General features: G+C 35.0%; 1 protein-coding gene across 8 annotated transcripts in view; it reads right to left on the bottom strand.

Moving 5' to 3' along the window:
- Nucleotides 1-3,768: 3,768 nt before the first annotated feature.
- The window catches only part of CPLANE1 (ciliogenesis and planar polarity effector complex subunit 1), a 57,248-nt gene continuing 33,753 nt past the window's right edge, over nt 3,769-27,263 (bottom strand). For 2 of the 8 annotated variants that reach the window (XM_085326329.1, XM_085326331.1), the window contains 21 exons: nt 25,895-26,084; nt 25,061-25,345; nt 24,115-24,867; nt 23,406-23,569; nt 22,747-22,876; nt 21,662-21,716; nt 20,435-20,539; nt 19,855-19,947; nt 18,436-18,542; nt 17,994-18,186; nt 17,478-17,722; nt 15,866-15,959; nt 15,044-15,205; nt 13,140-13,170; nt 11,560-11,691; nt 10,476-10,641; nt 8,779-8,828; nt 8,168-8,332; nt 6,859-6,968; nt 4,779-4,948; nt 3,769-4,346 (listed from right to left, as the gene is read on the bottom strand). In XM_085326329.1, coding sequence (XP_085182455.1) covers nt 4,206-4,346; nt 4,779-4,948; nt 6,859-6,968; nt 8,168-8,332; nt 8,779-8,828; nt 10,476-10,641; nt 11,560-11,691; nt 13,140-13,170; nt 15,044-15,205; nt 15,866-15,959; nt 17,478-17,722; nt 17,994-18,186; nt 18,436-18,542; nt 19,855-19,947; nt 20,435-20,539; nt 21,662-21,716; nt 22,747-22,876; nt 23,406-23,569; nt 24,115-24,867; nt 25,061-25,345; nt 25,895-26,084 — 3,541 coding nt within the window. In that variant the 3' untranslated portion in view covers nt 3,769-4,205. Of the gene's footprint in view, nt 4,347-4,778; nt 4,949-6,427; nt 6,515-6,858; nt 6,969-8,167; nt 8,333-8,778; nt 8,829-10,475; nt 10,642-11,559; nt 11,692-13,139; nt 13,171-15,043; nt 15,206-15,865; nt 15,960-17,477; nt 17,723-17,993; nt 18,187-18,435; nt 18,543-19,607; nt 19,675-19,854; nt 19,948-20,434; nt 20,568-21,661; nt 21,717-22,746; nt 22,877-23,405; nt 23,570-24,114; nt 24,868-25,060; nt 25,346-25,894; nt 26,085-27,263 lie in introns of those variants that run through there. The other 6 variants (XM_085326337.1, XM_085326330.1, XM_085326333.1 and 3 more) reach the window with 6 other exon arrangements.

The raw sequence follows: 27,263 nt of genomic DNA on the forward strand, positions 1-27,263 counted from the left end.
ATTCAGCTGCATTTGGAGAATGCAGCATTCTAACACTGGATTATTTTGCACCTGATAAAATAGAAATGACAAGTCACTACTATGAAAAGAACAAAACAAAAACAAAGCTTTGAAGAAAGTAAAAATGAAACCAACAGAAACAATAAACCAAAGCCAAAGTTGTGTGAAACTATCTCACCTCAGAGTCTACCCGGTGAGTAGAAGTCTGGTCAAACACTTCTGTGCATGTTAGGGCACCATYTATTGCAGCATGAACGAAAGATGACTGTTCAGGGGTGGTTTTGTTTCAAACCATGGTCAGCTTTCCAGGAACTTTCCGTTTGTAGCCCTTCATTCTAGCAAAGTGATCCTGAAACACTGGGAATCACCAGCTGTTGAATTGCTGAAACTTTTTACACTGAGCTGATGAAAGGAGAAATGGTTGTTCATTTTCCTGAGGCAACATTACTTGTACAGGACAGCTCTGCTTCCTTTAAAAACATTTTTTTTTTTTCCTTTGGAGCAAAGCATAATGGCAAGGCAACAAAAGAATTTCTTCTGAAGTATCAATTTCATGATTATTTAACAACAAGTTATAAAACAGGGCTCACCTAGCTGTCTTTGAGGATTTCTATTGGATGAAAAGCGATGTGACCTTTTTGGAGAGATTGCAGTGCTCCTATCTCTGCTTATAAAATGTAGATGTTAGCATAATGGATTAATTTGCGTTTCTTTATCTGTCTACTATTTTTGCAGTGCTCAGAAATTATGTGAGAAAGAGAGCCTGGGTCAAGCTGTCCCACTCCTAACTGGATTCACTGATGGTTATGTAAAGTTTGTTAGGCATGGGCTATCACCACATACAATATTTCTATGCAAACACTCACTCTCAAATACAAGCCCAGTTATTGCTCATTACAGTAATGATGATATTTAATGTTTAATGYGGATGAGAGGCAATTTTTTTTCTCTGCGTCCTAGGAGCACTAGCAAATGASGAACCCACTGTAACAAGGAAACTTACTTTATGTTCTGATTTGCTGCCTGCTCTGGCTCTGTTGAAAGAGCCTTTTCATATTATATAATGTGCAACAGAGATGTACCTGTAAACAAAAGCAAGAAACAGGTAACTTCTAAACTTTATTACCGMTGCATGCAATGCACTCAGTCTGAGTGGGGGAGGTGAGAAAGAATATAATATGAACAAATATGACATTACTAGAATGGCTTGTCATTTATTCTTTTTTCCTTTAATATATTGTATTTAATTTTATTTTGTATTTACCGACTTCCCTGTTGTTTTCCCAAGTTCCAGCTTCTGGAGTCTGGTGTTTGCTGAGAATCTTAAGCCTTTATTTGAAGGTGAGCATCAATTTTTCTTTGAGCTCTGCAAGAGAGGCTTAAAAAGCTTTGATTCTGAAAARCTCAAAAATAATAAGGGAACTAAAATGTAAAACACAACTAAAAAAGACTATCCATTTGGGGGGATGGGGAATGAAAAGATGACATATCTCCTTATGCGTGTCATTCTCGGTATTGATAAYACCATAATAGCCTTAGAGAGGGAAGAAGGGCTGCCCTGTGGCAAGTGGGATTTGTAAATAAATGCATTTACAGTTGCATTTCAATTAGAAACCTTTACACAGACAGCAGAGAAAAATATTTTTCAATTTGTTTCTCAAAGAATACCATGAGCTTAGGAATTGAACTTAAAACATAAAATCAAGTTAAAATAAGTTAAAAATAAGTAAGTAAGTAAGTTGTTTTAACAATAAGTTAAAAACCTTATTTTGAGTTGCCTTTAGAGAGTAGCAGTGTAGATGGGAAGAAACTATCTATCTGCTCTACTTAAGAGAAAACCCACTGAAAAGTGTCATCTCTGGTCTTAAAAAGAGGCATCAAAGAGCAAGAGTGCAACAGCACTTTCTTGAGCCTGTGGGAGCAGCAGGCTGAGGAGGTAGCTCCTGATGCCCCTATTCCTACATGGGTAGGACTGCTTTTTAATACTGCTGTGAGTCTGTAAGTAAGTAAGTGGTGCTTTGCCCAGGCACTTGTTGCCATGTCTCATGCAGAGTAGAAGTTTTGAATGTTATGGTTGGAGGTCTTTCAACTGCTTTCTGCCCTTGATTTATTATTTTATGATGCTATGGGTGAGAGGTTAAAGGAAGGAGTTTGTTCTCCTCTGTTAATATGAAATGAATGGCTTATACATTCCCCCAGCCCTTTAGCACCTGGAGATACTTGGCTTGAAGAAAGCACATAAGCCACCTTATTTCTTCAATGCTTGCTTGCTTACTTTTTACAACACTTATTTTCATTTATACCTGAGTGCTGCACCCCTTCAGGCACTAACTTACTTATGTATTAGCAAATAAGATATGTGAAGAGAGAATATAAAGGTCCTTCAAAAAAAAAAAAATCAACATCCTCTTTATAATAGAATCTTTATGCCTTCTTTCTGCATTTTCCCCCTAGACGTATCTGAACATTTTCAYCTTCAGACTGCTACTGGCAAAGTCTGTGAATTTTTTACAAATAACTTTAGGCATTGCAAAGCATTTTTTGGACAGCAAGTACCTGGTGTTGGTAAATTTAAGAAGTCAGTCATCTGCTACAGAACTACCACATTTGTTATCCCGCCTCTTACGCGGGGAGTAATTTTAAGTATGTTTATGCAGCACAATATATGCATTAACATTTAATGACTGTAATATTGTATTTAGCATAAGAAGTAAAGGCTGGGTCTGATACAGTTTCTCTTTCTAGCAGCCTTGCTCGTGTATTTCATGAGCCTTTTAGGAGATGGTTTATGAAGAACTTTGTCTCCGACCTTTCTTTCTTCCTTTTCACAGCTCGCCCTGATCATAAGGGGACTTTTATACTTTGCTTAACAAGAGTTTTCCAGTTTTTCTCCACCAAGAACAGAAGGTACTTACCGATGATTTCTTTGCTGGCATCCTGGAGAAAGGAAGTTTGAGACTGTGAGTAGAAGTCACATTTTAATGCTCTGGGTTGGCTCTTTGAAAGTACTTGCCCTTTTCATTTGGAGATAGTTGCTCCTAGTACTGGCTCAGTTTTGCTCTCTGGCCATTGCTGTGGGACAAGCTCATGCAGCTCTGTGTGGACTGCTAAAAAAGCACAGCCATTTTTGACCTTTGAGTATACAGAAACTGGACAGTCTATTCTGATATGTCTGCAATCCTATTAAAGGCTTTCTATGAAACATGTTTCTGTATGTATGTTTGCCAAGATGCAGCTTCACTCTGAAAAGGACAAAAATTAGTTTTGTAACTATTATAGTATTGAGTGACAGCAATTAACCATACGAACTTAACGCACTTCCAACAAAAACTCAAATTTCTTTACAATAAGAATAAAAACACCTGCTGTTGGGAGAGAGTCGTATGACTCTATTTGGGCCATTACAAATAGCTTGTGGCCACTGAACATACAGGAAGTTTTTCTACAAATATCTGATGGCTACCAGAAGAGCTGCAAGACAGCATTATATAGTATGGACGACTAGAATTTTTTTCTTTACCTTAGTAAGTACTTATTCCTTAATGTCTTATACCAGTATCTGATTTTTATGACAGAAGTCCATATTAACTTTATTGTTGCTTGACTCCTTACACTTCTTTCAACCCTCAAACTGTCAAAATGTTAAAGACATCTCTGAACTATTGTACAAGTAAGTTGGGTTTAAAATATTAGAGTAGTGGCACATTGTACAGTAACAGTGGAACACAGCAATAACAATGCTGTGTGTATGTGATTTTAGAGCAGAAATTAATAAACTCACTTTTATTAAATCAGTTCCTCAACTGTTCAGTTACAAAATTCACTCCATTAAAGACATTACATATTAAATAGGTAAAACAGTTGTGCAGTGCTCTTAAAATAGAATAAAACTATGCATTTGAGAGCGGCAGAGTAGCTGATGCAGAAGTTCTTGTTTACAGCCATGGGTCTATACTTCCCACCTATACTTTGTTCTTGTTGAGCTGAAGACATACTAAAAAGAACATACATGTTGAAGAATTGAACTTTATCCAGGCAAGTGTGAAAGTAGAGAGACTTTCTGTGCTGAGAGAGACATTCTGTGCTGCTTARGACAATAACCAGTACAAGTTCGATCCATTTTAAATAAGGCAATGATTATTAAAAATAACAAAACTAAACACTTGCAATAGCTTTGAAAATGCAGAGCAGTAGAGAAATTTTATTCATTTGTCTTCCACATCTGCTACCATAGCCTCAATTGCATTCCAGTCCAGTTTGCTGAGGATACTTCCTGTGCTTTCAGAAACACCATCAGTATCGTTAACGCCAAGAGGAGAGAAACTAACAGCACGAAGTGGAGAAACCTATTGGAGGAAGAGAAGATGAACGGAATCATAGTGCATGTAAGATCCCTTTATAGCCAGGAGACAGATTCATGCTCATTTCAAACATAGCCTCATGAAAATACATATCTGCTTATTTCCAAACAAATGAAAGTTACATTCCTCTTTACACACTCCCACCAGTGTCTGTTGCCTGGACAGACAACTTGACTATACTATACACTCATTTGCAAGGCCCACAGGAATTATTTTGCTGTTAGGACACCAYATAGGCATAAGCTGTGTAATCAGGACGTGAATCTCAAAGCACCATAATTTCCCTCTGCATCTATCCCACCCACCCTGTTTGCTTGGATAGAGAATCACTTCTTTTTAAATACAGCATAAATTAACACAAGATCAGTGTTACATGATGGGTATTAGACCATTCCTTGAATAGTTAAGACATCTTACCTGAATCAAGGAGTCATGAGTATCACGAAGTATTCTTTGGATATCATCAGGCACACTCCAAGGACTTACTACATCTCGCTCAGTCTCACGGTCATGCTCTTCAGTCTGCACTGCCGTGGCAACAGGTGGAAGCTTTTGTTTTGGTGTTCTGCTGGCTCTGCACTCAGCAGCTGAAGAGAAAACAAGCCAATCATAAAATTGTAATGCTTTGAGTTGCCTAAAACATCTCAAAAGTTCCCCAAGAACAGAAGAGCTAGGTTCTAAGGACTGAGGCGGTGTGTAAATTACTGAAGTCAGCATTGCCTGTTATGTTGAACTGATGTGCAGTATGGCTAGAGAATGCTTCAGGCCCCTTCCAGCCTCTGAACTGTCTTCCCAGGGCAGGATATAAACAACTGAAAAAGGACTGTGCAGGGTGCCCATAGCATCCAGCTCCTGTAGCACAGTCATATCCAAAAGGGACTTTGCTACATCAGGAGTAATTTGATAGAAGAAGAAAAATGCATCAATCCTGGATTCCAAAAATCACATGATTCTTAGAAGGCTTACAACTTCAGGGAAACCCTTAGCAACCATGGGTTACTCTGGAGAAACATATAAAAGACAGTGACATGAGATTAGAGGCAGATYAACTTGTATTTTTTAAAATGAGTTTAAAAAAAGAATTTGTGGAGAGGAGGAGGAGAATGGTTATCCGCAYGTGTAGAGGTGAGTGAGTGAGTGATTCAGGAAAAATCTGTGCGAGTTAACCACTGCTTTTCTCCCTTTTCCATGTTGCTAGCTCAAATTCATTTAGCTAGCTCCAAAAGATCTCCATTATGCCACTAGCATGATTAATTCCACTGTATGGGAGAATGGCATTAACTAACCACACTATTTCCTAACTTTCAGATTGATTCTTCCCACAACCTTTTTCTGCCTGATTCAGAAGTTTTGCTCTTATAATCTAAGTAAGTAAGTAAGTAAGTCCTGCATCTGTTTCAATCAAATCTGAGTTTGATTAGGAAGAAACATTTAGGCGAGCAAACTCTTCTGTGGATCCAGACTTATGCAAATAGGTGACAAATAAAATTCTTTCTTTTTTTTTTTCAGAAAAAAAGAAACCAAATCCAGTCATATATTCTTCCACTTTGTGATAAAATAGTATCTTAACTAGATACTGTACAGAGGGATAATAAAGTGCTATTTTAAAGAGATCAGAAAGTAAGCAGCAAAGAAAGGTAAGGAAGAGGCACAATGCAATCATCTCCTGCATGGCTAACTCCCTCTGTGGTCTTCAGCTGGAAAAGAAAGTCAAGTCCTCTTTGCTTTATGACTTCATAACATCTGTTTCAGGGACTCATAAAAATATATCAYAAGTTTGTTTCAGCAATCTGGGAACTCCCATCTGGCTAAAATCAGAACTATCTGATTTTAGCAATCTGACTGAAAACAGAGCTGATTGATTGATTAAAATATTTCACAAGTTTCCAGTAAAAAGAATTATTTTACATAGGGAAAAAAAGATTTTTTTCTAAACTAATACTGTATCTGAGGCCTATGTTGCAAAACTCCTATCCAGGCATGTAATGTGAAATGTGTTCTCTGTGTCTTATTGTTGCATTGCATTCTATAGCTGAACAGCACTATGTATTTGTTCTTTGTAACTTAAAAGTATCTAGAATTATTAGGACAGTTTGCTGCATGTTTCATTCCTCCTCTAGAAGTACTCTTCTGTAACAGCATAGCAGTATTGCCTAGAAAGACAAAAAAGTACTTCTATTGATATATACAGTAGGTGCAAATCTACTTAAAAGATACTTCAAAAATTTCACATATAAACTTGCYTCCTCGATTACACAGTACTCCTGCTATGGCAAATTAAGCTATTTTGGACTTCAGAAAGAGAAGAGAAGGAAAGATAACTCTCATTATTTGTCAGGGCAATGATATTGCAGTTCTGTCATGCTCAGGTCAGCAGACTTCCACGACTGAGTCTGATTTTCTATACAGAAGTTAAAACTCCTCCCTCTCAAAAATCTGATAGTAACTCAAAAAAGATCTCCACCACGTGCCTTCATTAAGGAAGTTCTGTTCTTACCCCTGGATTGTGCTGAACCTGCTGGAATGAAACMGGGTCTTGTTTGACCAAAGCTGGGTTTGGCGGCAATCCTGCTCCTTTCTGACAAAATGCAGCTGTTAGGATGCCTTCTACAAGAAGAAAAAYAAAACACACTAAAAACCACTTACCACTATCCTTCCCATATCATTCATTCACACAACTTGCAACTAACAAGGCTTATTCAGATCATGCAAAAGTACTGCCAAAATCTTCTACAGCTCACTTAGCTCAGGATCAGCATCATAGAGTGCTTGTGGGGCCAATAAGCCTCACCAGAATCAGAAGCGCTTGGGATCACAGTGAAGATACATCAACCTCCTTTTGCAAAGCACCAGTTTAGTTCCAACAAAAGTTATTAGTTGGAAGTCACAACTACTACTAATGTGATTTTCTGTGTGATATTCCTTAGCATTTCTAATTCTGACATGGCTGATATTGGCCGAAGGGCCAGCGTGACCTGGACACCAGCAGGCTCTGTGGAACACTGCATCCAGCTGAATGATTTATCCTCCAACTTCACATATTAAAAAGAAAGATGCAGAGATGTCTGAGTCTGGAACTTACAGGATTATCTGAAGTACCCACTTCCTCCTATTATTCTGGGTAACAAAACTGTAGGAGAAACAGTAYAGTGCAATAAACACCTGGATTATATATTTGTGACATTACCACTATCAAGAGGAATATAGTTTCCAATTTATAATACTTGAATACCACCATCTTCTCAAAAGGCAATAAGCAAAGTGCAAATCAAAGGACAAGTAAAATTCTAAATAACATAAAAATGAGGAATACTTTTCAACTTAGAAAGGAAGAGAATGAATCTCCCAGGGTTTGCTCAAAATTAATTTATGTGGTCCGTATGTACAAGCAGTAGTATGTTTATTTTCAAAAACAATTTTTTGCTTGTTAACAGATGCTAATGAAATCATTAAAAAAGTGCTATTGGCTATTCCAGGTCCCTGCTTGCTACTGAATGYGGTGAGTTAGGACACCAGTAACAATTCGAACAAGATTTGGCCAATTCTGTGGTCCAAGAGGCAAATCACAAGCATTTTTAAGGCTCCTTCTAAGATCCTGCTCTAGCAGCTGTAAGAAGATTGGTGCAGGAATTCAAGACTCCGCTGATCCAGACTCTTTTGTAGCATCTTTTTGTTTCTGCCATAATATAAAGCTTCTCTCAAGCTAATCCTACACCAAGGGAAGTAACACTATGCCTTGTGATCAAATCTGAAGTGTGGTAAAGAGGCAACTACATCAAAGTAGAGTTAATGCTTGAAGTTGTTACCTGTTAGGAGATGCAATACGCTGTTTTCTGTATTCTTGAGGTGATCTTGTCTTGGATAATGGTCTATGTTCATTTTCAGGTAACACCGCTATTTCAGATAACATTTCATTCATCAGGGAAAGTGCTTGCGATACTCTCATACTGTGATGTTCAGATAAGAGGGCTCTATGGAAAAAGTAAGTACGATATTACAGACTAATTGACACTATTGCTCCTTTAACTAGAACTGGCTTGTGGATTCTTCAGTCTTTTATGAAAGATTATTTGGTGGCTAGAATAGAAGGACATACTTTTGCAATTCACGAGAACATATACTATCCTTGTTAAAATGATTAGCTAAAAAATAAAGCATTTGTTAACAATGGGTTTGACAGAATGAATGAGCGCATGTTTAAAAAACTAGATATTTGGATAATAAAGAATACAAAGGATAAAAAATGTTCAGACTTTTCCTAAACAGTGAAGTAAACATGAATTGTTCATGCTTTTGCTTGAAAAGCCATTCATATATGAAACATTATGAAATGTCAAGATAGTTAAAACCAGCTCTTCCTTGAGACTGGAAGACTGGCATATAACTAAGAATACAAGCTACATTTATAGCAACTTACCTGTCTTTTTCTTCTTTCTTCTTCTGGATCAATTTAATTTCCCTTGAATGCTGCAAAAGAAAGTATAACACTCAATTTTTATAATCACTATATTTATATCATTTTGTACTGTCATCCCATTCTAATCCCACACTTCCAGTATTTAGATCTATTTGGTTTGAAGTTACTGTTTAAGATGCTCTCCAGCTAAAACTAAAAACAGTATGAAATCATATAGCCCTACCAGGAGATTCAGTAAAGATAGTCTGTATAAACTCTCAAGCTCTAAAAATATATCAAAACCCTCCAGCCACCTCCATAGCTCATGTGTTTAAAATATGAATATTCTTAAAGAGATGCCATCATTGTCAAACTCAAAGTTTCAGACTTCCTCACAGTCAGCTTCCTAAAAGTCAATGTACTTTCCTAACAGTATAAGGCGAGGTTGCACTTTGACTTGTTTGTCAGAGCACAAATTGAATTTTCTTGGGCTGTTTTTTTGTTTTTAATGAAAGTTGAAATTTCCTCCATCTACAGATTTCAGGAGCAAATGTTACAACAAAAGCATGAAGTATATCTTGACAAGTTGGAGCACAAGAAAGGGAGAGAAGCAGTGGTAAGCAAATACATGTTTTTCCTGAATTACTTAAATCTACACATGTGCAAAAAAGYAGTATAAGGCAACTCTGAAATACTATGTAAAACAAGCAGAAGGGAAACCCTATTTAAGAGATGAGATGTATGGCTTCTAAAACTGAATACAATGTAACTGTTTAGTACCAAAAAGCTTTTGCATGTTACATGTTTGTTGCATGCCTATTACTTAACCGTGAAAGAACCTACAGAAAACTAAACTGTGTGTTCTGTTGATCAGTGCAAAGTATGGGGACAGAGCTGCTGCAGGCATCTGTCTCATCTCCTGAAATTCCAGAGATTCTCCAGACTCAGTGGTATCTTTTTTTTGAAGATATCCAGGTGACAAATACCAATTTTATGACATATTACAGATTAGGAAATCATTTCCTGAACAGCTTTTGTACCTTYCCCCMYCCCCCTTCAGTATTGCCAGCACAGTGCAAATCAGAAGTGATGCMTCAGGCCATCAATGTGCTTTCAGTAATTAAAAAAATTAATAAATATGAAAGTGAGGAGATTATATTTTGGGTCTGTGTTGAAACTAGTCTTTGATTAAAAAGAAAAAGAATCTTCAGAAACTCGAAATAGATGCCGTAGTCTCACATTTCTGCTGACTCTCCACAGTTGCATACATATCTGTGTATGTGAATAACATGGATGGCTGCCCTCAGTATCCTACTGCTGTCATAAAAATAAAAGGATGTTGGCACCTGAACTGGGCTTTTAAAATTAATTGCATTTTCTTTTAGAAAAAGATCAAACAAGGATTAAACAATTCTCTACAACWCCTGTAGTTCCCAACAATCCATATCAAAATAAATCTTTTATTGGAGAACGCTATAGCTGTCTCCATTACAGTTATGGCAGGAATTAWAACTGCCACCATCATTACAGCAGCCTGCTAGAAATGCTGTGGTATCTTTGCTTACTGATCACTTCTGACACAATTATGGTCAGTTCCAACAAAGTTTCTAAAACAGTTTTAGTGATTTTTTCCAGCATTAATAGTTTTCTAAGGAGCTTTTATCAAACCTAAACTGAGCCATTATAACAGGTAATCTTCAAGATACCATTATTCTTACCACATTCTTTCTTATCTTGAATGGATTACGCTCTTTCTGTCTTTGCTCATCCAGTTTCTTCAGAAATTCTTTCAGTCTTTCCTTTTGCTTTCTTTTCATCCATGCTCGTATCTCTTTCTTCTCCTTTTCTGTTTTTTGATGATGTCCAGCAGCAGAATCATGGCTCCTGAGAGCAGATGTAAATGAGAAATAATCTATCATGTCCTTTACATTGTAAACAATGATAATTCCATACAATATATCAAAAATACTGCAAATGCTTAAAATTCTGTAAAATGTAACTTTAGAAAAATCCTGATATGCAAGTAATTTCCAAGATGTTCCCTACAGCTTTTATTCTATTTGTCATTTACAGTCAAATAATGGAACCAAAGCTTTTAATAGAGATTGTGTTATTGCCTTTATAAGATAACTGGCACATTAAAAACTAGGATTATTAATATGGTACAGTGTAAGGGTCTAGGGGAAAAAAAAATAATCAGACCAGAGAGATATTATCATCTTTTCTGTTCCCTCCCTCAACCTATGAGCTCCTTCGAAAGTCCATTTGTATAAGGATACAAAGTTATTTTAAAAACACTTACTCCTCTATTTCAGGTGTAAATTTAAACATTCCCAGTATTCTACAGAGAGTTCTGTTAACAAAGAGCTTCTGAAGCTGATCTGCCACTGACAGAAAATTTCTAATCTGCTAGTCAGAACTGCTTTAGAAGGCTCCTATTTCCCTGGCTGAGCTCAATCTGCGGCATGTACAGAGTTATGCTCCAGCCTATGCCTGGTAGAATAAGGAGCAGGAACAAACAAGTAAGAAGGGAAAAAAAAAAAAAAAAAAAAAAAAAAAAAAAAAAAAAAAAAAAAAAAAAAAAAAAAAAAAAAGCAAAGCCAAAACAACAACTAACACCCCACTTTTTAAAATAATTGCCAGTGAAAGAGTGGCCAATTACCAGTTCTAAATACCCATCTCATTGACATCAGTCAACTCAGTTCACACATTCGTTTACATCAAGTTTTAACAGAGTTTAAGCTATGAGGAGAATAACCAGAATTAAAATTATTTAACTAACAAACACAGTCATGTTATTACCGATAGATTTTCTCAGCTTGCGTTTTTGTAAAACCCAGCTCTGTCGGACAGACATCACCTTCTACTATAAGATCATTAATGATGTCAGTAACGCCACTCAGGCCAGTAATTTGCAGGGGATCTTCTAAAGATCTTAAAGAGGGAAGAGGAAATTTTTATTAATTTAAAGCAGAATATGCTTCTAAGAACAACAAACTAAAATCCTTCCTTTTATACTCGAAATGCAAAGATTCATGTTGTTTTACTAAAATCCTTTAGACTGGATTTTCTTCTCTCTCTCCCCCCCCCAACATTTCACTGAGTTACTACACACAAAGCTATACATTAAGGGAGGATGTAGATGCACTGTCTTTAAAAAGCTATCAGCCACCACCTTAGCTTTGCTGTTGTACTGCAGGCATAAGCAAATTTTGTCACTTTCCTGTGTGAATGAGATACAATGAGTGAGATCTGGTTAATGTCAGAGGTCTGGTGACAAAGAGGGGTCTGAATGTACCATCATGAAACATGGCCCCAGTCCATGGTGGACTACCTGTGGTCCACTGGGGTGTGTGAATATGGCCCTCAGGACGCTCAGACTGGCAGCCCAGGCTGGGAACACCTGCAGGGCTTGTACTGCTGCATGTGCCAAGTTGAAGCTGTGGGACAATGCCTGTTTCAGGCACCCTGACTCTCTCTCAAGGGCATTTTGACTGCGCTAGCTGAGCACCAAGAACCACTGCGAGTGCAAGAGTGGTTTTACCTGAATCCTACACATTTCTCTATTTTAATCAGTCACTCTCAAGAAAAGCTAAATCTACATGTAACTAACTWACTACTATAAGCTACATTTACTTCAAGTAACTTCTTTGGGTAAAATYATGATCTGGTAAACATGGCCTTACACCCATCCACAAGTCACGTAATCACTCCCTAGTATACTTCAGTCACAACAAGCAGTTTGGCTTAAAGTATTCAAATAAACTAAATCATACATTTTACCCACTATGCTTTAGGGAATATTTAATAAGGTATTAACTGTGAGAAGAATGATCAGCAAGACATGGAAGCCAGCTATATTTTCCACTGCAAAGCTGGATCTAGAAGACAAGCACTAGTTAACAGCTTAAAATATGTATGCCAGTCCATTTTCATTTGATAGACAAAATCATTCAATTTCTGAAATCTTCAGTCGGTTGTTTTACATGGTCCATATGGTAACCCTCCAAAAACTTTCTAGTGGCAGTCACCCTCAGCAGGTGACTATCAAAAGCAAGGTTTTGCAAATAGGAGATATAACAACAAATGCACACGGACATTAACAGCKTCTACATTCACAGCTCTATTACTTGTAACTAGAAAGCAGTTTTGGATGATCAACAGAATACTCTGGATCAAGCAAATTTAACAGGCACTACCAAACAGACACTACAGAATATGTGTCTAAAATTGGCTAATAAAAAGGCTTCCATTCAGTTTGAAAACTAATGCTTGAACTTTCACATAAGTGATAGTTCTATAACGAGTGTTGCCTTCTTGGCAGGAGTTTAAAATAGACTAATTTTTGAAAAAAAATCAGTTATATCAAAACACATACATACCTATGAGTTAATTCTCCACAAACATGAAAGTCTGAAAAAGAACAAGCCATTGTTAATAAAGCTAACAATACATATRTTAAACAGCTTATGTGATTAAAATATAGAAATATATCAACCTGAATATGCCCACTTTAAAAATAAATGACTAATACCGTACATAGTTTTAATGACCTGTGATCTACAGCTATGTAAATACAGTGTCTTCAGAGAACATTCATTAACAGCACCCTGACTGGCAGGGATAGTTTTGCTGGGAAGATGAGATGACTACTGTCAGTTTTATGCTTTGCCCAATCCCAGCTATGCTACACTTCAGCCAGCTTCCGATCCCTTCCAGTCAACTGTACAGCTTTTTATGGAAAATGAGCAATTTCCACTTACTTACTTTAAAAAGCCAGGCTATGAACTRCATGGATTCAGAGATTGTGGTTGAAGAATGAAATGAAGCCCAGTGAAGACAATTAAGGGACTAAAGCATCTCTCAGAAAAGGCTAAGAGTGCTGGGATTGTTTAACCCAGAGAAGAGAAGACTGAGATGGGATCTTATCAATGCGTATAAATATTTGAAGAGATGGTGTAACGAAGACAGAGCCAGATTCTTTTCAGTGGTGCCCGGTGACAGGACAAGAGGAAACAAGCACAAACTGAAATACAGGAAGTTCCTTCTGAATCTAAGGAAAAATCTTTTTTAATGTGAGAGTTACTCAGCACTGGAACAGGTTGCCCGAAGAGGTAGTGAAGTCTCCATTCTTGGAGATGGTCAAAAGCCATCTGGACACTGTCCTGGACAGCCTGCTGTAGGGGACCCTGTTTGAAACACTGAGTTGGACTAGATGATCTAAAAAGATCCCTTCCAATCTCAACTATTCTGTGATTCTGAACAGCACGGATGTGTAGACAGTGTGGGCAGAACAAAGAGCTGTGGACAAGAATACTATCATCCTTCCTAAGCTAAACTGTACTCACGGATTAAATTAGAGTTATCACTCAGTATCATCTACAGTTTTCTTAGCTTGCAAATAACAAATTTCTATTTAAAGAGGCAACTACAAATGCAGCAATATTTATAATATTTATAATTTATCTAGCTGTGTATGTCATTTGAGATTCACTCCTGCTATATGCAGATACAAGACTATGTTTTAATACCTTTTAAGGTAGATTGCTGCAATTCTGACTGCCAAGTGCATGTTTGTGTATATATATATATATATATATATATATATATATGTGTATATATATATATATATACACAAATTGTATATATAATTACTACAAGCTTGAAAGCAATCAATACAGGAAACATGCATATAAAATATGATAGCCTACATTTTTAAATATAAAAAAATACTTTGCTTGCACAGTGATTTTTCTTCCTCCTCCTCTAATGCTACTGTAGTCTTCATATTTGCAAATGCAGAATTACATGAAATGTAATTTCCTAAAATCATGTTTTATGACATAGCTAGTAATTACCACATAGTGATATGAAACAATTTATTTTGCTTAGGCAGACTGGATTTAACTGAAATCTCATCTCTAAAACATAGGAGAACACTGGAGATGATAAAGACAGCTATGGGAGGAAGGTATAAGTGTTCCGTGGCACTGCGCCTCTTTAGATTCATGGTACTACTTCAGCATAGTGAAGAGCTTTGGAATTAGACCCAAAGCTATTCATTTTCTTTCAATAACATTGTAGATGGGGTAAATTTGAGTACAAGTATAGTTCACTGCTGAACTGTTTTTCAAAGTTCAGTGACAGCATACCACCATACAGCATATAATGCTCATTAGCATTGCACAACATTCTGTATAACAATAATGTGAAAGTATTAACACAAGGAAGGAAAGTATTGTTCACCTTTAAAAGGAGAAGAGAAAAATAAACATAAAAATGATACCAGTATATGACGACGTTATGCCACTGGGAAAGTTAGAAGCAGATGGTGCAGAGACAGAAGAGGGCACTTGCAATGTAGTGTAACTGACTACAGGATCTTCCAGTTTTAATCCTTCCTTCTCCTCTTCCACATCTTCAAAATTCAGGCCCTTCAAATAATGTTCTGATCCCATGAAAAGAAATTAACATAGTAATTAATTAACATAGTAATTAACATAGACCAACAAGTAAAAACACAATGCAAAAACTCATACAATTTGTATTATTGCATATTTACTTTGTTTCCAACCTAGACTGATTTAAAGTTATAATTTCCACAGTATAGTAGCTGTAAGTAAATACATACCATAGTCAATTTTTATGCAAACAAGAAATTATTCAATACACCAGTTTTAGCAAACAGTTACGCTGACATAATCTTAAGATATTACAAGTACACAGCCACCAAAGACGCATGAAAAAAGTTTCACTATTTACAAAGAGCAAACTTCACATCCATTTATCAGCAAGCAAAGCCCTCACAACCATCARTTTTGGTTTTATGAGAAAATAGAAATATACACTATCATCTTTAAAACCGAAGAACTGGTTCTGTATTATGGTTTTGGAAAAGATCAAAGTATATAAATATTTTCAAATTTATTTCTGTTGAAGCATTATTCATAATATTACTCAGATATTCTACCTTTGATTTTACTTCTTCYAATTTTAAAATTTTTGATGCGTTTTTCAGTACATCTGTTGTAATAACATTTTAAGTGGAAAGAAAGTTTGCCAAGTTTCAACCCAAATTTTACTATCCTTCAGTTCACTGAACACATACCATCACCAATGAGTCCAGCATTTTCAGAGAATGAAGGATGAGCACCAAGGTCTGCACTGGCAGTTGTTTCAAACTCTTCTATTATTTTCACTAACTATGAATGAAATAGAAAAACCCATTAACAATACATTCTTCAAAGTATTTCTGACAATCACATAGCAGAAACTCTTGCAAAGATTGCTTTATATATACATCTTTTCTCAGAATCATGTAAGTATTTTACTGAAGTATCTTTATTCAAAAGTAGCTCAAGTAGACTTCTTTCATTTAAAGAGTTTTCTAATGTTATTTTATCTAAAATATCATGGATATAAAAGTATTTCCGTACTTTTCCTAAGTCAAGTTATTAGAAGGTGAAAAGTACAAAGTGAAAACTAAAACTGACTATCTTAGATGAAGACATTTTACTTATCAGTATTCTTACACAGCACAGGCCTCATAATTCATGGTCTAATACATAAGAAATTGTTATAAAAGGAATGGTGATAAAGTGGTGTACATTGAAAGAAGGGCAAAAAAGAAAAATCAGCTTATTTTCAGTGAACAGGATGTGGGCTAGATATTCAGAAGTTTTTAAACCCAAACATAAAAAAACACTAAAACAAAGAGAGGACATGCAAGGTTTTTTCACTGCATTTTTTTTTTWAAAAAAAGATTAGATAATCACCTGAAAGAATAATGTAAGTGATTGAATGATCTAGCTTAGTGTAAAGACTGTTTGCAGGTGACACAYTGAGGTCCTTAGATTTCTATGAACACTTGAGAGGGCAGGCAAAAATGGACATTATCATTCTGAATGATTATATAAAATGTAGATCCTGTGGAATTACACAAAGCGATACTGAATTCATTCCATATAAAGCCAGTTCTCCAGGAACTGGAAATTGACTTTTTTCAGTGTGCTAATAAAAAAATTTTTTTATACTAGCTAGGTAAAATCAGAGACTACTGGCTCATGTTTAGAATAGTCAATCCCATGATGTTCTAAATTTCATTAAAATTCCAAAGTAATATGAAGAAATATGTGAAATGGGGAATGCTCATAACGCACATAAAACCAACTACACCTGAAGTTTTCAGGAAGTCAAATGGAGCATTAAGGGGCCAGATTCTGTTGCCAATTTTTAATTTATCATATTTTTGCCACTAATTATAAATTAGTAATTCCTGAATTATGTATAAGGTCATCCAAATGCACTATATCTAAAATACTTTTTTTATTTATAAATTTAGATTTATTAAAATGCCAAAAACACAAATATTTTATAAGAAAAACAATAGTCATGTAATGTTCTGCAGAAGAAAATGGCAGAAATCTTTGCTGAAAAGATCTCTTGCTCAGCCTGAAGTTTGGACCATTCCAGCCTAACATTTCTGGACATATTCTGCCTATTTAATAAGAACGTTGCCAATCTGGTCAGCATTTAGCCCACTCTAAGTAAAGATGGGAGCCAACAGATCTAGCACTAAATGTGAAAGAACTGTCCTATTATTCTCTGAACACATACTAAGCAAGCTTCAAAATACATCACTCCAAAATCTAAATGTTGTCTTTAGTTTAAAGAGGAAATAGAATCTATTTCAGCCACAATGGTTAGCAGCCTTAACTCACCTGCTTGGTATTGCTGAAATCCTTCTCCATATTTTCTGCTATGTTCTGAAGTGTCTGTAGTTGTCTATCCATTTCTTGCAACTTTTTTGAAAAGTTCTCTTTGCCAATTATTTTGACTGGTAGCCGTGAAGAATGAAAAGTTCTGGCATCCTCAAATACTATGTTCCAAGTCACATCATCTCTAGCAGAATCAGACTTTTTATCTTCTTTTTGCACTTGGATTGATAAATTTTTGAGATGATTGTCTTGAAATAAAAAAGAGCACACCAACATATGAGAACAAAGCGCAAACATTTAAGTACTGAATGCAAGTAGGCATAGCTTATTATACATAACATTATGTTTTAGAAGGTAAGAATCATCACAAAAAATGTTAAATGTATAAATGTTTTGATCTATAAGACTAAAGGAGGAAGAGCTGAGTCGGGGTAAGGCAATGAGTTTTTCTGTGGGGGGTAAGGATACTATCATCAAAATAGTATCCTTTTCTGATTCTTTTAAAAAAGGCTGTTTTACCTTTCTTCTTAAACTCCTCAGGAGGTGTACGAGTAACAGAATCTGCTATGTGATGAAGTTTTGGAGAAGACAAAATTTCAAACTCCTCATTTTGCTGTGTAGTAACCCTCTCTTCTGCAGATTCAGGTATGATGTGCAAAACCTTAAGATCACTTCGTTCAATGTCAATCACATTGATATATTCATGTCCACTCTAAACAAGAACAAGATCATGAAGAATTATACAGTATGTGTTCTGAACAGTACATTGTTATCATTTCCTGTGCTCATCTCTTACCACTTTGAGCCRAGACTTTTTGTTTCCAAAACAGAATAACTGCAATGTTTTTCTATGGTATTACACAACTGAGTCATCCAGATATGAAGAGCCAAAATTCATGTAACAAGACACTAACAGCATATTTTAAGTGTATTTTTACCATATGTACATTGGATCACTAACCATTTCAGATGCATCAGACAAAGAGAGTAGTAGATGTGTCTCATTCTCCTCAGGGGGGAGGTTTAAATACATGTCTTGTGGTAACATCTCAGGGACACTTAATGATTCTGCAAGACAAGAATAACGGTCAGAATTCTATTTAGTGTAAAAACCCTGAAATTTTAGACAAACTATTTGGAAACAGGTCTGTATTCTCTAAATGATAAGAAAAGCTTTGTTCAGCAATTTTAAAAAATAAATAATGTAGCTTAACAGATTTCTTTAATGTCTGTATATAACAAAATCTATTACTATTTAATTATTCTTCATTTCTGTGATAAATTAGAAAAAAAAAATCAAAAGAGTAAAACCAAAGCAACATACTACAGTATTAACTGTTAATAATTTCTAAGTCAGTTCCAAATAGTTAAAAAAAAAAAAAAAAAAATCCATGTCTTGACTTGGTCCAAGTAAATGTACTATTTTGCTAGAAAAATCTTTGGTAAACTATTTGCAAAGAATTACACAGTATAATAAAATAATCTTCCAAATGAAGCAATGCTGTCAAACATTAAAGGAAAGGAAAGTTTGCTTGTAAAGAATGCTCTTGTGCTAGCAGAGGAATAATGCTTAAATAATGAATCCTAAGTAGTACAGTTTAGCAAGGACTTAAAAATGGGAGTACAAAAAGACAAAACAAAACAGATCATCCTCTTTAGTCCCCCACCCCATGTTTACTTTGTATTTTGTATTCTACAAGCTAAACCAAAGGATGATTGATTAGGAAGAAAACACTCGTCTCAGACTGAAATTGCTACTTAAACATATTGCTATTAGACATGTAGAAAACTCTAATCCGCTGACCATTGACCTTGATTTTGTGTAGAGTTGTGATTTTTGTTTTAACATTCTGTTGCTCAATCCTTTTGGTCTAAAGTAAGCCCAGTTCTGCAAGACTGAGCAACACTGCGGTGAGTCTGGAGCAGCATGCACATTGACAGGCTAGCCACCACACACAGGCTGGCCAATCATGTACCGCAACACACAGATTACAAAATGACTAAGCATTTCCTCAGAATTAGTATCCCTGAGGATATCAGTTTTGGTCTTTCTTGTTTGTCTGCCATCAACTTAATTTTTATTTATTTATTTAAAGTAATTTCATTATTTTGAGACTTTTATGTGTAACTTACAGACAATAAAATCCTTAAGAAACCAACATATCTCCTAATACAGACATACAAGTRTGGGTCCACTGCACTGTAGAAAAAAAAGAATATACACAGCCAAACTTTTCATATACAATATTGTTATTATTTCACATTAGGTTTCAAGAAGAAATAGGGTAAATTAAGTATCTTATATCCTGCATTAYGCTACTTCATGTACAAAGAAAATTGTTAAATCCATAAACAAAATAGAGAAAGACAGAACCCACACCTGGCACAGGAACTGACACAACTGACTGATTTTTTCCAACTTCAGAAACCACATTTTCAGCATCAGTTCCAACATCCTGATATGATTTGAGCACTTGATGGAAAAAAAAAAAAGAAAATCAAAGTGGATGAACCTAAGGAAAGACACTGATAGAATCATTTGAATAAGTTTATGCTTTTTCACCTTACTATCTTCCCCCTCAATTTTTTTTTGAGATACGGAATTTCAGCCACAAATGAAACAGTGTCTAACATCTATGTAGATAAAATCAAGTTAAAAAGAGCTTCCAGGAAAACATCACAGCAGGTATGGCTCACAGATAAGATTATGGAGCCTCTTAAATACTTGCATTAATAATATATATTTTTTTAGATTTACAATTAATTTTAGCCAATACTTTTATAATTGATATTCTGATATCTTGTATTTTAATAGTTTTTTGAAACAAAAAGTTACAGCACCACAAACTGTTTTTTCCTCTAAAAAGTTACTCCATTTTGGAAACTGACCAAATACTGCAATCAACAAGAAGGAATGCTTGAAATAACTGGTTGCAGTAGTCCAGACAGGTAGCAATTACCTGGATCAGTATTTGTACTTGCATCTTGAGTTTCTGAAGGTTTTTTTCTTGTAGAAGCCATGTAATGTAGGTCTGTTGAAGTAGCAATTGCTTCTCCTACTGTGTCTAAAATGTGATAACATGCAATAGTTATCTGTAATGAATCAAAGAATTAAAATCACTGCATGCATATATTTCTAGCTCAAAACTAGAGGCTCTAATAATATTTTTATTTACATTTCTGACAGAAAACTTTACTATTTCACTAAATATACTTTATGAATGATACTGAGAAAAGTTTTGCACTTGTGCAAAAAGTTGCAACTGTACTGAAACTTACAACGTTAAAATCAAAGCTGAGTTTGGACTTGTAATTTTAAAACAAAATATTTTAATGTGTTGTAAAACTGAAATTTGTTTCATATTTTAAAAGTGGAAAATATTTWTATCATATGTATCTTTGCTTTCTTGTTATTATTTTTATATGGCTCTGCAAGGCAGTATTTCTCCAACACCCAATTTCAGAGAATGGGATCCTTTCTTCCCTCTAGCGAGACTAAATACAGTGCTGAATTAAAGTAATAGAAAGAAGAAAATCTTTCTACGGGCATGCTCTTTTTGCAAGCTAGAAAGATTATGTCAATGTTAATACAAAAGCTTTTACATTTTGTGTAATTAGAACATATATGCAAATAAAATTAAAAGAGTAAAACACAAGTTGAATCAAAATTTGAAAACATTGTTTACAATGTTCTTCTGATCAATCACATGAACCACAATTGCTGTGAACCACAGTTACAGAAATTCACCCAACATACTCTAATTCTTTTCTACTGCCTATAGAAAAAATAAAAAGGAAACTTGGAATCTATTTTCCATTATAAAGTTGTCTACATTATACATACATAATTATAAAAGTACYTCTTTAAAGGAAGCTTAACACAGTGGAATTATTCTGAGTTTACATACAATAGATATGAGATCTTAAATGTGCCTACAGCTCTTTCCCCATCAATCTCAAAATATAACTGTCCCAAAAGAGAACTGAATTTCTGCTGTGTATCTTCAAAAGAGTTCCTAATTTTCTGGGAAAAATCCTATATGTCATGATGTTGTAGCTTTTATTTTCACAGACTACAATTTTGAATTACTACATCTTGATGTTGTGCTACTATAAAATTTTCCTCTGATATTACAAAAAATCTGCTCAATTTAAGAACAATAAGTATTAAAAATACTCGTACTTACCTAGTGAAATGAAGAAATCACCTCCAAGGTAAGAGGCAGATTTYGCTTGTTGATCCTAATATATATTTATAACAAAAAAAAAACAATTATAGGATTTCTTGATGCTGTTAACTTTCCAATATATTTCCTTTGAGTGGCAATCAAAAAACCAAAAATCATTATAACATAGCTTTCCTATTCCCTCCCTTTTTTAAACTGTGCTCATTCTTTCCTACTTAGTATAATTACTAAGTATATATCATTCTTTCCCATTATATCTTGAGGGGGATTCTTAGTAAGCAGGAAGTAACAATAACACTATAAAATTTCTCATTCTTCTTTGAGTCTATGAAACATGCTATCTCTGCTGTATCGTAATTAGCATCTCCCAGCAATGATAAGGCTCTCCATCTGCTTTGCTGAATTGGGAAAATCTGAAACAAAGTATGCTRTAGTCCAGAAATAGAGGCTGCTATTCTGGGTAGTGAACACTTTGGCTTTAAATCTGGTACTGGCAAGGATAACCCTAAAAGATGTTCAAAGATGTTAAAAAGCAAACAAACAGAAAAAGAGTGCAATTCAAAACCCAACATGAGAAAGGGTTTCTGAGTTTCAGTCAAACAGCTGAGATGAACTGAGACCTCTTGCTCCTCATAATGCCTCTTAAATAGTCTTTTAGTCATGTGAAAAGAATAAGGTCTGAAACATTTGTCCTAGAATTACTGCTAGGCTATTTTTTTTTCCTAGCTGTTAGTGTTTGCATATACATTTATATTTTAAGTGTACATACAGACAAATATCCTAAGAGAACAGACAAGTTCATGTCTCAGTTTTACATGATTTGTATCAGTAAGGCAGAAGTTCTCTCCTATTTTAAACATTCATACCAGAGACAAAAAACAAACTTGGAATCAATTTTCCATTATATATAATTATATCTCATATATCCCCTGTTTAAAGGAAATGCAAATAAATTAATGAAAGGTATATACTGTTTCTATGGARCACCTGGAAAAGACACGCTTGTTTTGGTTTACAGTTTGCTTCCTTGTTTCTCCTGTTAATGTCTGAATGGAAAAAAGCAAAGGAACAAATTATTTTTATACCCTCATCTCTGATGTATCAACCATCTCTGTATCACTAATACTGACGATGGAGTCATCTGGGCGGAAGGTCACACTTGGTTTCTTCTTTTCCTCCTCCTCTTTCATTTGTTTCTCATCACGCCACTTTTGTCTGTCAACACATTAATTTCTTAATCATCTTAATCTCATTAATCATATTTTTTTTAAAAAAATGTATTTTACTAATAGAAATATCTATCATTGTTTTATAAAAAAAATTACTATTAAGAAATACATACTGCAATAAAGGTAATCGGCAAATCATTTCAGAAACAGGACATAGTAAAATAGCCAGGAGACAACAAACACACTTCAAATCACATATACAGATATGAAAAATTGTCCCCTAGTTGCATARATGATCATTTGCAGTAACACTTTTAAAAAGCAACATGTCCTTGAAAACATTTCCCTTCAAACCTTCTTCCTATCCTCCTGGTAAAAGCAAAAGCCCCTTCATGCTCTAGTGCTATACGGCTTCTGCTGTGCCTTTACTAATATTTCCTATGTTAACCTTCTCAAACAAAATTACATCCAATCCCACTTCCTGATTGGAACTTCCCACCTGATTTTAAAGGTGGAGAGTGTGGGTTACCAGTGAGCCTTTCAAAATGAAGATCCATTTTAAAAGTTTGGCTTGCCTTTTTCTATTCTGCGTATTACTTGCTTCAAATGGTTCAATGTCAGTTTTTAGTAATTGGATAGGTTCAGCTTGTTCCTGTCCAATGGAAGCACTGGGCACAGTAGGATGCTGGTGGCGTTGCTCAAATGCAATGAGATTTTGAAGTGGAATGAGCGCTGGTACCTGAAAGCATTCATAGAGGGAAGCAAAAATGAAACACTGATAAAGGAGACCGGGGTGGGGTGATAATGGTGGAATTTTTAAAAWTCCATTTCTGTTCTTATTGAAAAAGGACCCTAGCTTTCTTTGTAGGTCTGTAAATAACTGCATTTGCATTTCTGTAAAAATAGGACTATTTTTAAAGTAATTAAAAAAAAATTCTTGGTATTTTAYGAATTTTTATAAATCATCACCAGTATTTTCGGTTAGTAGCTTCTTTACTAAGGCACTTAATACTGATGAACTATGGAATGTGGAATCAATCTAAGATTGGTACAAATACTTCCAAGCTTGCCCTCCTGCCTCATAATGACAAGCCAATAGAAGGTACCTTCATTCCAGATCTCTTCTGGCTGCTGTAGTGAATACTTTCAAATTCCATAATCTGGAAGCATTAACTTATTTTTGATGAGTAAGAAACTGTGAAACTGGAAAAAAAACCTGCAACTTAAAAAAACAAACAAACAAACAAACAAAAAAACCCCCCCCAAAAGTATCATATCCATTACCTTCTCTTTTTGAGGTAAATCAGCATGGAGTAATGATATCCCTGTGTGCTGTACGGTTTCTCTGAAGTCAGTCTCCTTTGTTGTAGGTTTAACAGGTATTAAAGTAGTAGTAATTGGCTGTCTTACAATTGGTAGAAGTTTAGGTACTGGGTTAAGCTGCAAATGCAGTAGTGGAATACCAGCCAACTTCTCTGTGATCAGTGTTTTGTCCATATTCACATTCTCAGAGAACTGCTGCTGAGATGAAACTTCTTGCTGTCCTTCATATTGATCTAGATTTAGATGTCTGTGACGTCCCTTATGCACAATTTCTGCCCATCTCTTCTCCTCYTCATATGTTTGCCTTAGGATCTTGAGGTCATACTTACTCGCATTCAAATGTGCTGTTGACTTGCTCTGTTTTCTTGGTGTATATGATGACTGAAGATTCCATAAAGAATCCGATGAACTCCAAGCTACTCGTGGCACTTGGGGTGGTTTACCAAAAGCTGATGAAATTTCTATTGGATGTAAATATGGTGGTTTGAAATGATAATCCGATTCAAGTTTAAGCAAAGAAAACCCATTTGAGTAATTCTGTTTTTTTTCAGTAGAGATAAGCTTGGGTATTTTCTGAACATTTGAGGAAGGAGCTAAGAGATGAAGTGGTTTAGTAGGTGCTGAAGAAGGTAAGTTTTGAGATGGCGGAATAAATCCTGTTTCACTGGAGTGGTTCTCTAACAGGTTTAAAGAAATGTTTGCATCTGGATGATTCTAAATATGAAAAGCAAACAGAACAGCATTTACAAGTACATTGAAATAGAAACTGCATACTAAATATTCACAAAAATGGTATAAAGTCTTTTTTGTCTAAGACAATCACTACAAAACTATTTCCTAATTTAACAGGCATGATAACATATCAAATACAGATTAGTATTCACAARTAACACTTCACTATACCTACCTCAGTATGGCCATTGTTGCTTTCATCTCTTAAACTACTTCTTGGTTCAAAAGTAGAGATCTTATCAGATTTTTCTTTATCTTCTTGAGTGAGCAGTTCTGTTTTTGGAGAAGTATTTGCAGAACACGAAGCTTTTTCACAGTCACCACCTTTTGCCATGTGTGAAGGCTGGCTTCTTTCCAGAGGAACAGATTGAGACTGTTGCAAAATCTGCTGGACATTTGGCAGGTTGGCAAAGGATGACTGCACTATTTGCATTAAGCTCATGAAGTTGATTTGCTGTAGCTGGGATACAGACAGATAGATACAAAGAGAGTTTACAGTGTAAAAAGCTTTAACAGATCTTGTTAATATAGGTGACAAAAGAAACATCATACCATAGTTTCAATGATAATTTGAGTGGTTGTTTACTGAACTGGAATTTCTTTTATGAGACATAAATACTTGTCCATAGTCAAGTTATGCTAAGGAAACCCTTTACTTTTTTTCAATACAGTGAAAGGACATCTAAGTCCACATATAATAGTTTAAATATACTAACAAAAATGAGTTTCTAGTATAGCTACAAAGTTACAGCTTCAGAACCTTTCCTATTCTATCTAAATGGAGCAAACTGAGTTATGCAAACTAAAACACATTCAAACTTCTGCTATTTTATCATTCATTCTATTCAGTCAAAAGCATGTGTTAAATCTAAAATACATWTTCACAGTAGTTATCTAGAACTGGAAACATCTGCCAACCACAAAATACTTTAAAAACTTTTCCATTTGCTTGTTATAAATAACCTAGTTTACACTGCATACATAATTTTCAACAGTGAAATGCCCTCACCTGAACTAGTTTAAACATTTCATCCTGGAGCATCTGCCTGACAGTTTCTGATGTGCTCTGTTTCTCTTCTGTAGAGACTTGCTTGTTGACTTGTTTTTTTGTGCAAAGTGAAGCATCAGAGGCAACACATGACATGTTTGACGCAACAGTCAGAGAAGGCTGACCATCACTTACAGAAGTCTCTCTATTACTTAAGAATAGAAGGAAAAGAACAAAACTATTAAAGACATTTTGAGTTAAGAAAACCTATACTAGGTTGTCTTAAATCAAATTGGTAAATTTTAAAGGTATTCACTTTTTTAAAGGCAAAATAATTGAGAAGGGCAATTCAATAGCTAACACAGCATAATCTTCATTAGAAAGCACGTAAGAATTTTTTTTTRTAATCCCTAATACACTGAATCAAAAACAATAGTAAAGCAATAAGACACATCTGATATTTTTAGTCATGCAATTGCCTGAAACATTACCTTTGCTAGAGGCAGAAGATGATGCTGTGACAGAAAGAGGGATAGTTAGTCATAAACCCAAAAAGCTGAGGGAAAATTGATAAGGACGCTATTAGCTGATCTAAGACAGATGACAGAATTACGTTCACTTAAATAATTAAGTGTACATAGGTCTATCTGGAATTTAAAAAAAAAAGAAATTTCAGAAAAGAAAGCAATTTTTAGCATTAAAATAACATGCACCAGAACACACAATATATTGAATTTTCCAATTACTCCTAGAAATAATTAGGTCTTACAGAAGGTAAAAATGGCTAGTTCCAAGTAGATGAAGTCCTTAGATGATATAAAAAGAAGAGTYGGGATTTACATGAAGTTTACATGAAGAAATAAAAGTGTAAAGCAAAGGCTGATAGGTAACATTGAAAAGGTTTTGCATACGTTCTAAGTGTGAAGATGTACAGGAAATCATTTGGAAGACAATCAGAATGGTGTGAGAAGTTAAATTCAGAGAAAGTTTTTTTTTGTTTTCTTTTAATAGCTGGCATGGAAAACTAGAGAAGGAAATGAGACTAGAGACAATACAAATGGTATTTGAAGGTATGTACACTTCAAATCTTTCTCTAAACTGAAATAGCTCATAGTAYAGAGATTGTTCCAGAAACCAAACTTGAGACCAACTCTGACCCCTCTTTCCAATTACAAATTTCTCCTTATTTACACATACAAACATATACATAGTATTTCTATATAACAGTTGCTGCTGGATATAACTTTCATAATTTTACAAAACTATTACAAATATAAGTTTATAATTATAATGTTGTCTTATGTAACTTAATATACATTTATAGTAATATTATATAATTACAATAAATAAAAGCATTGTAATATTAAAAATGCATGCATTAGAAGTACAA

Source organism: Rhea americana, unplaced genomic scaffold (assembly GCF_003343005.1).
Source record: "Rhea americana isolate MKP2758 unplaced genomic scaffold, rheAme1 scaffold_13, whole genome shotgun sequence".
In the NCBI taxonomy this organism is placed as follows: domain Eukaryota; kingdom Metazoa; phylum Chordata; class Aves; order Rheiformes; family Rheidae; genus Rhea; species Rhea americana.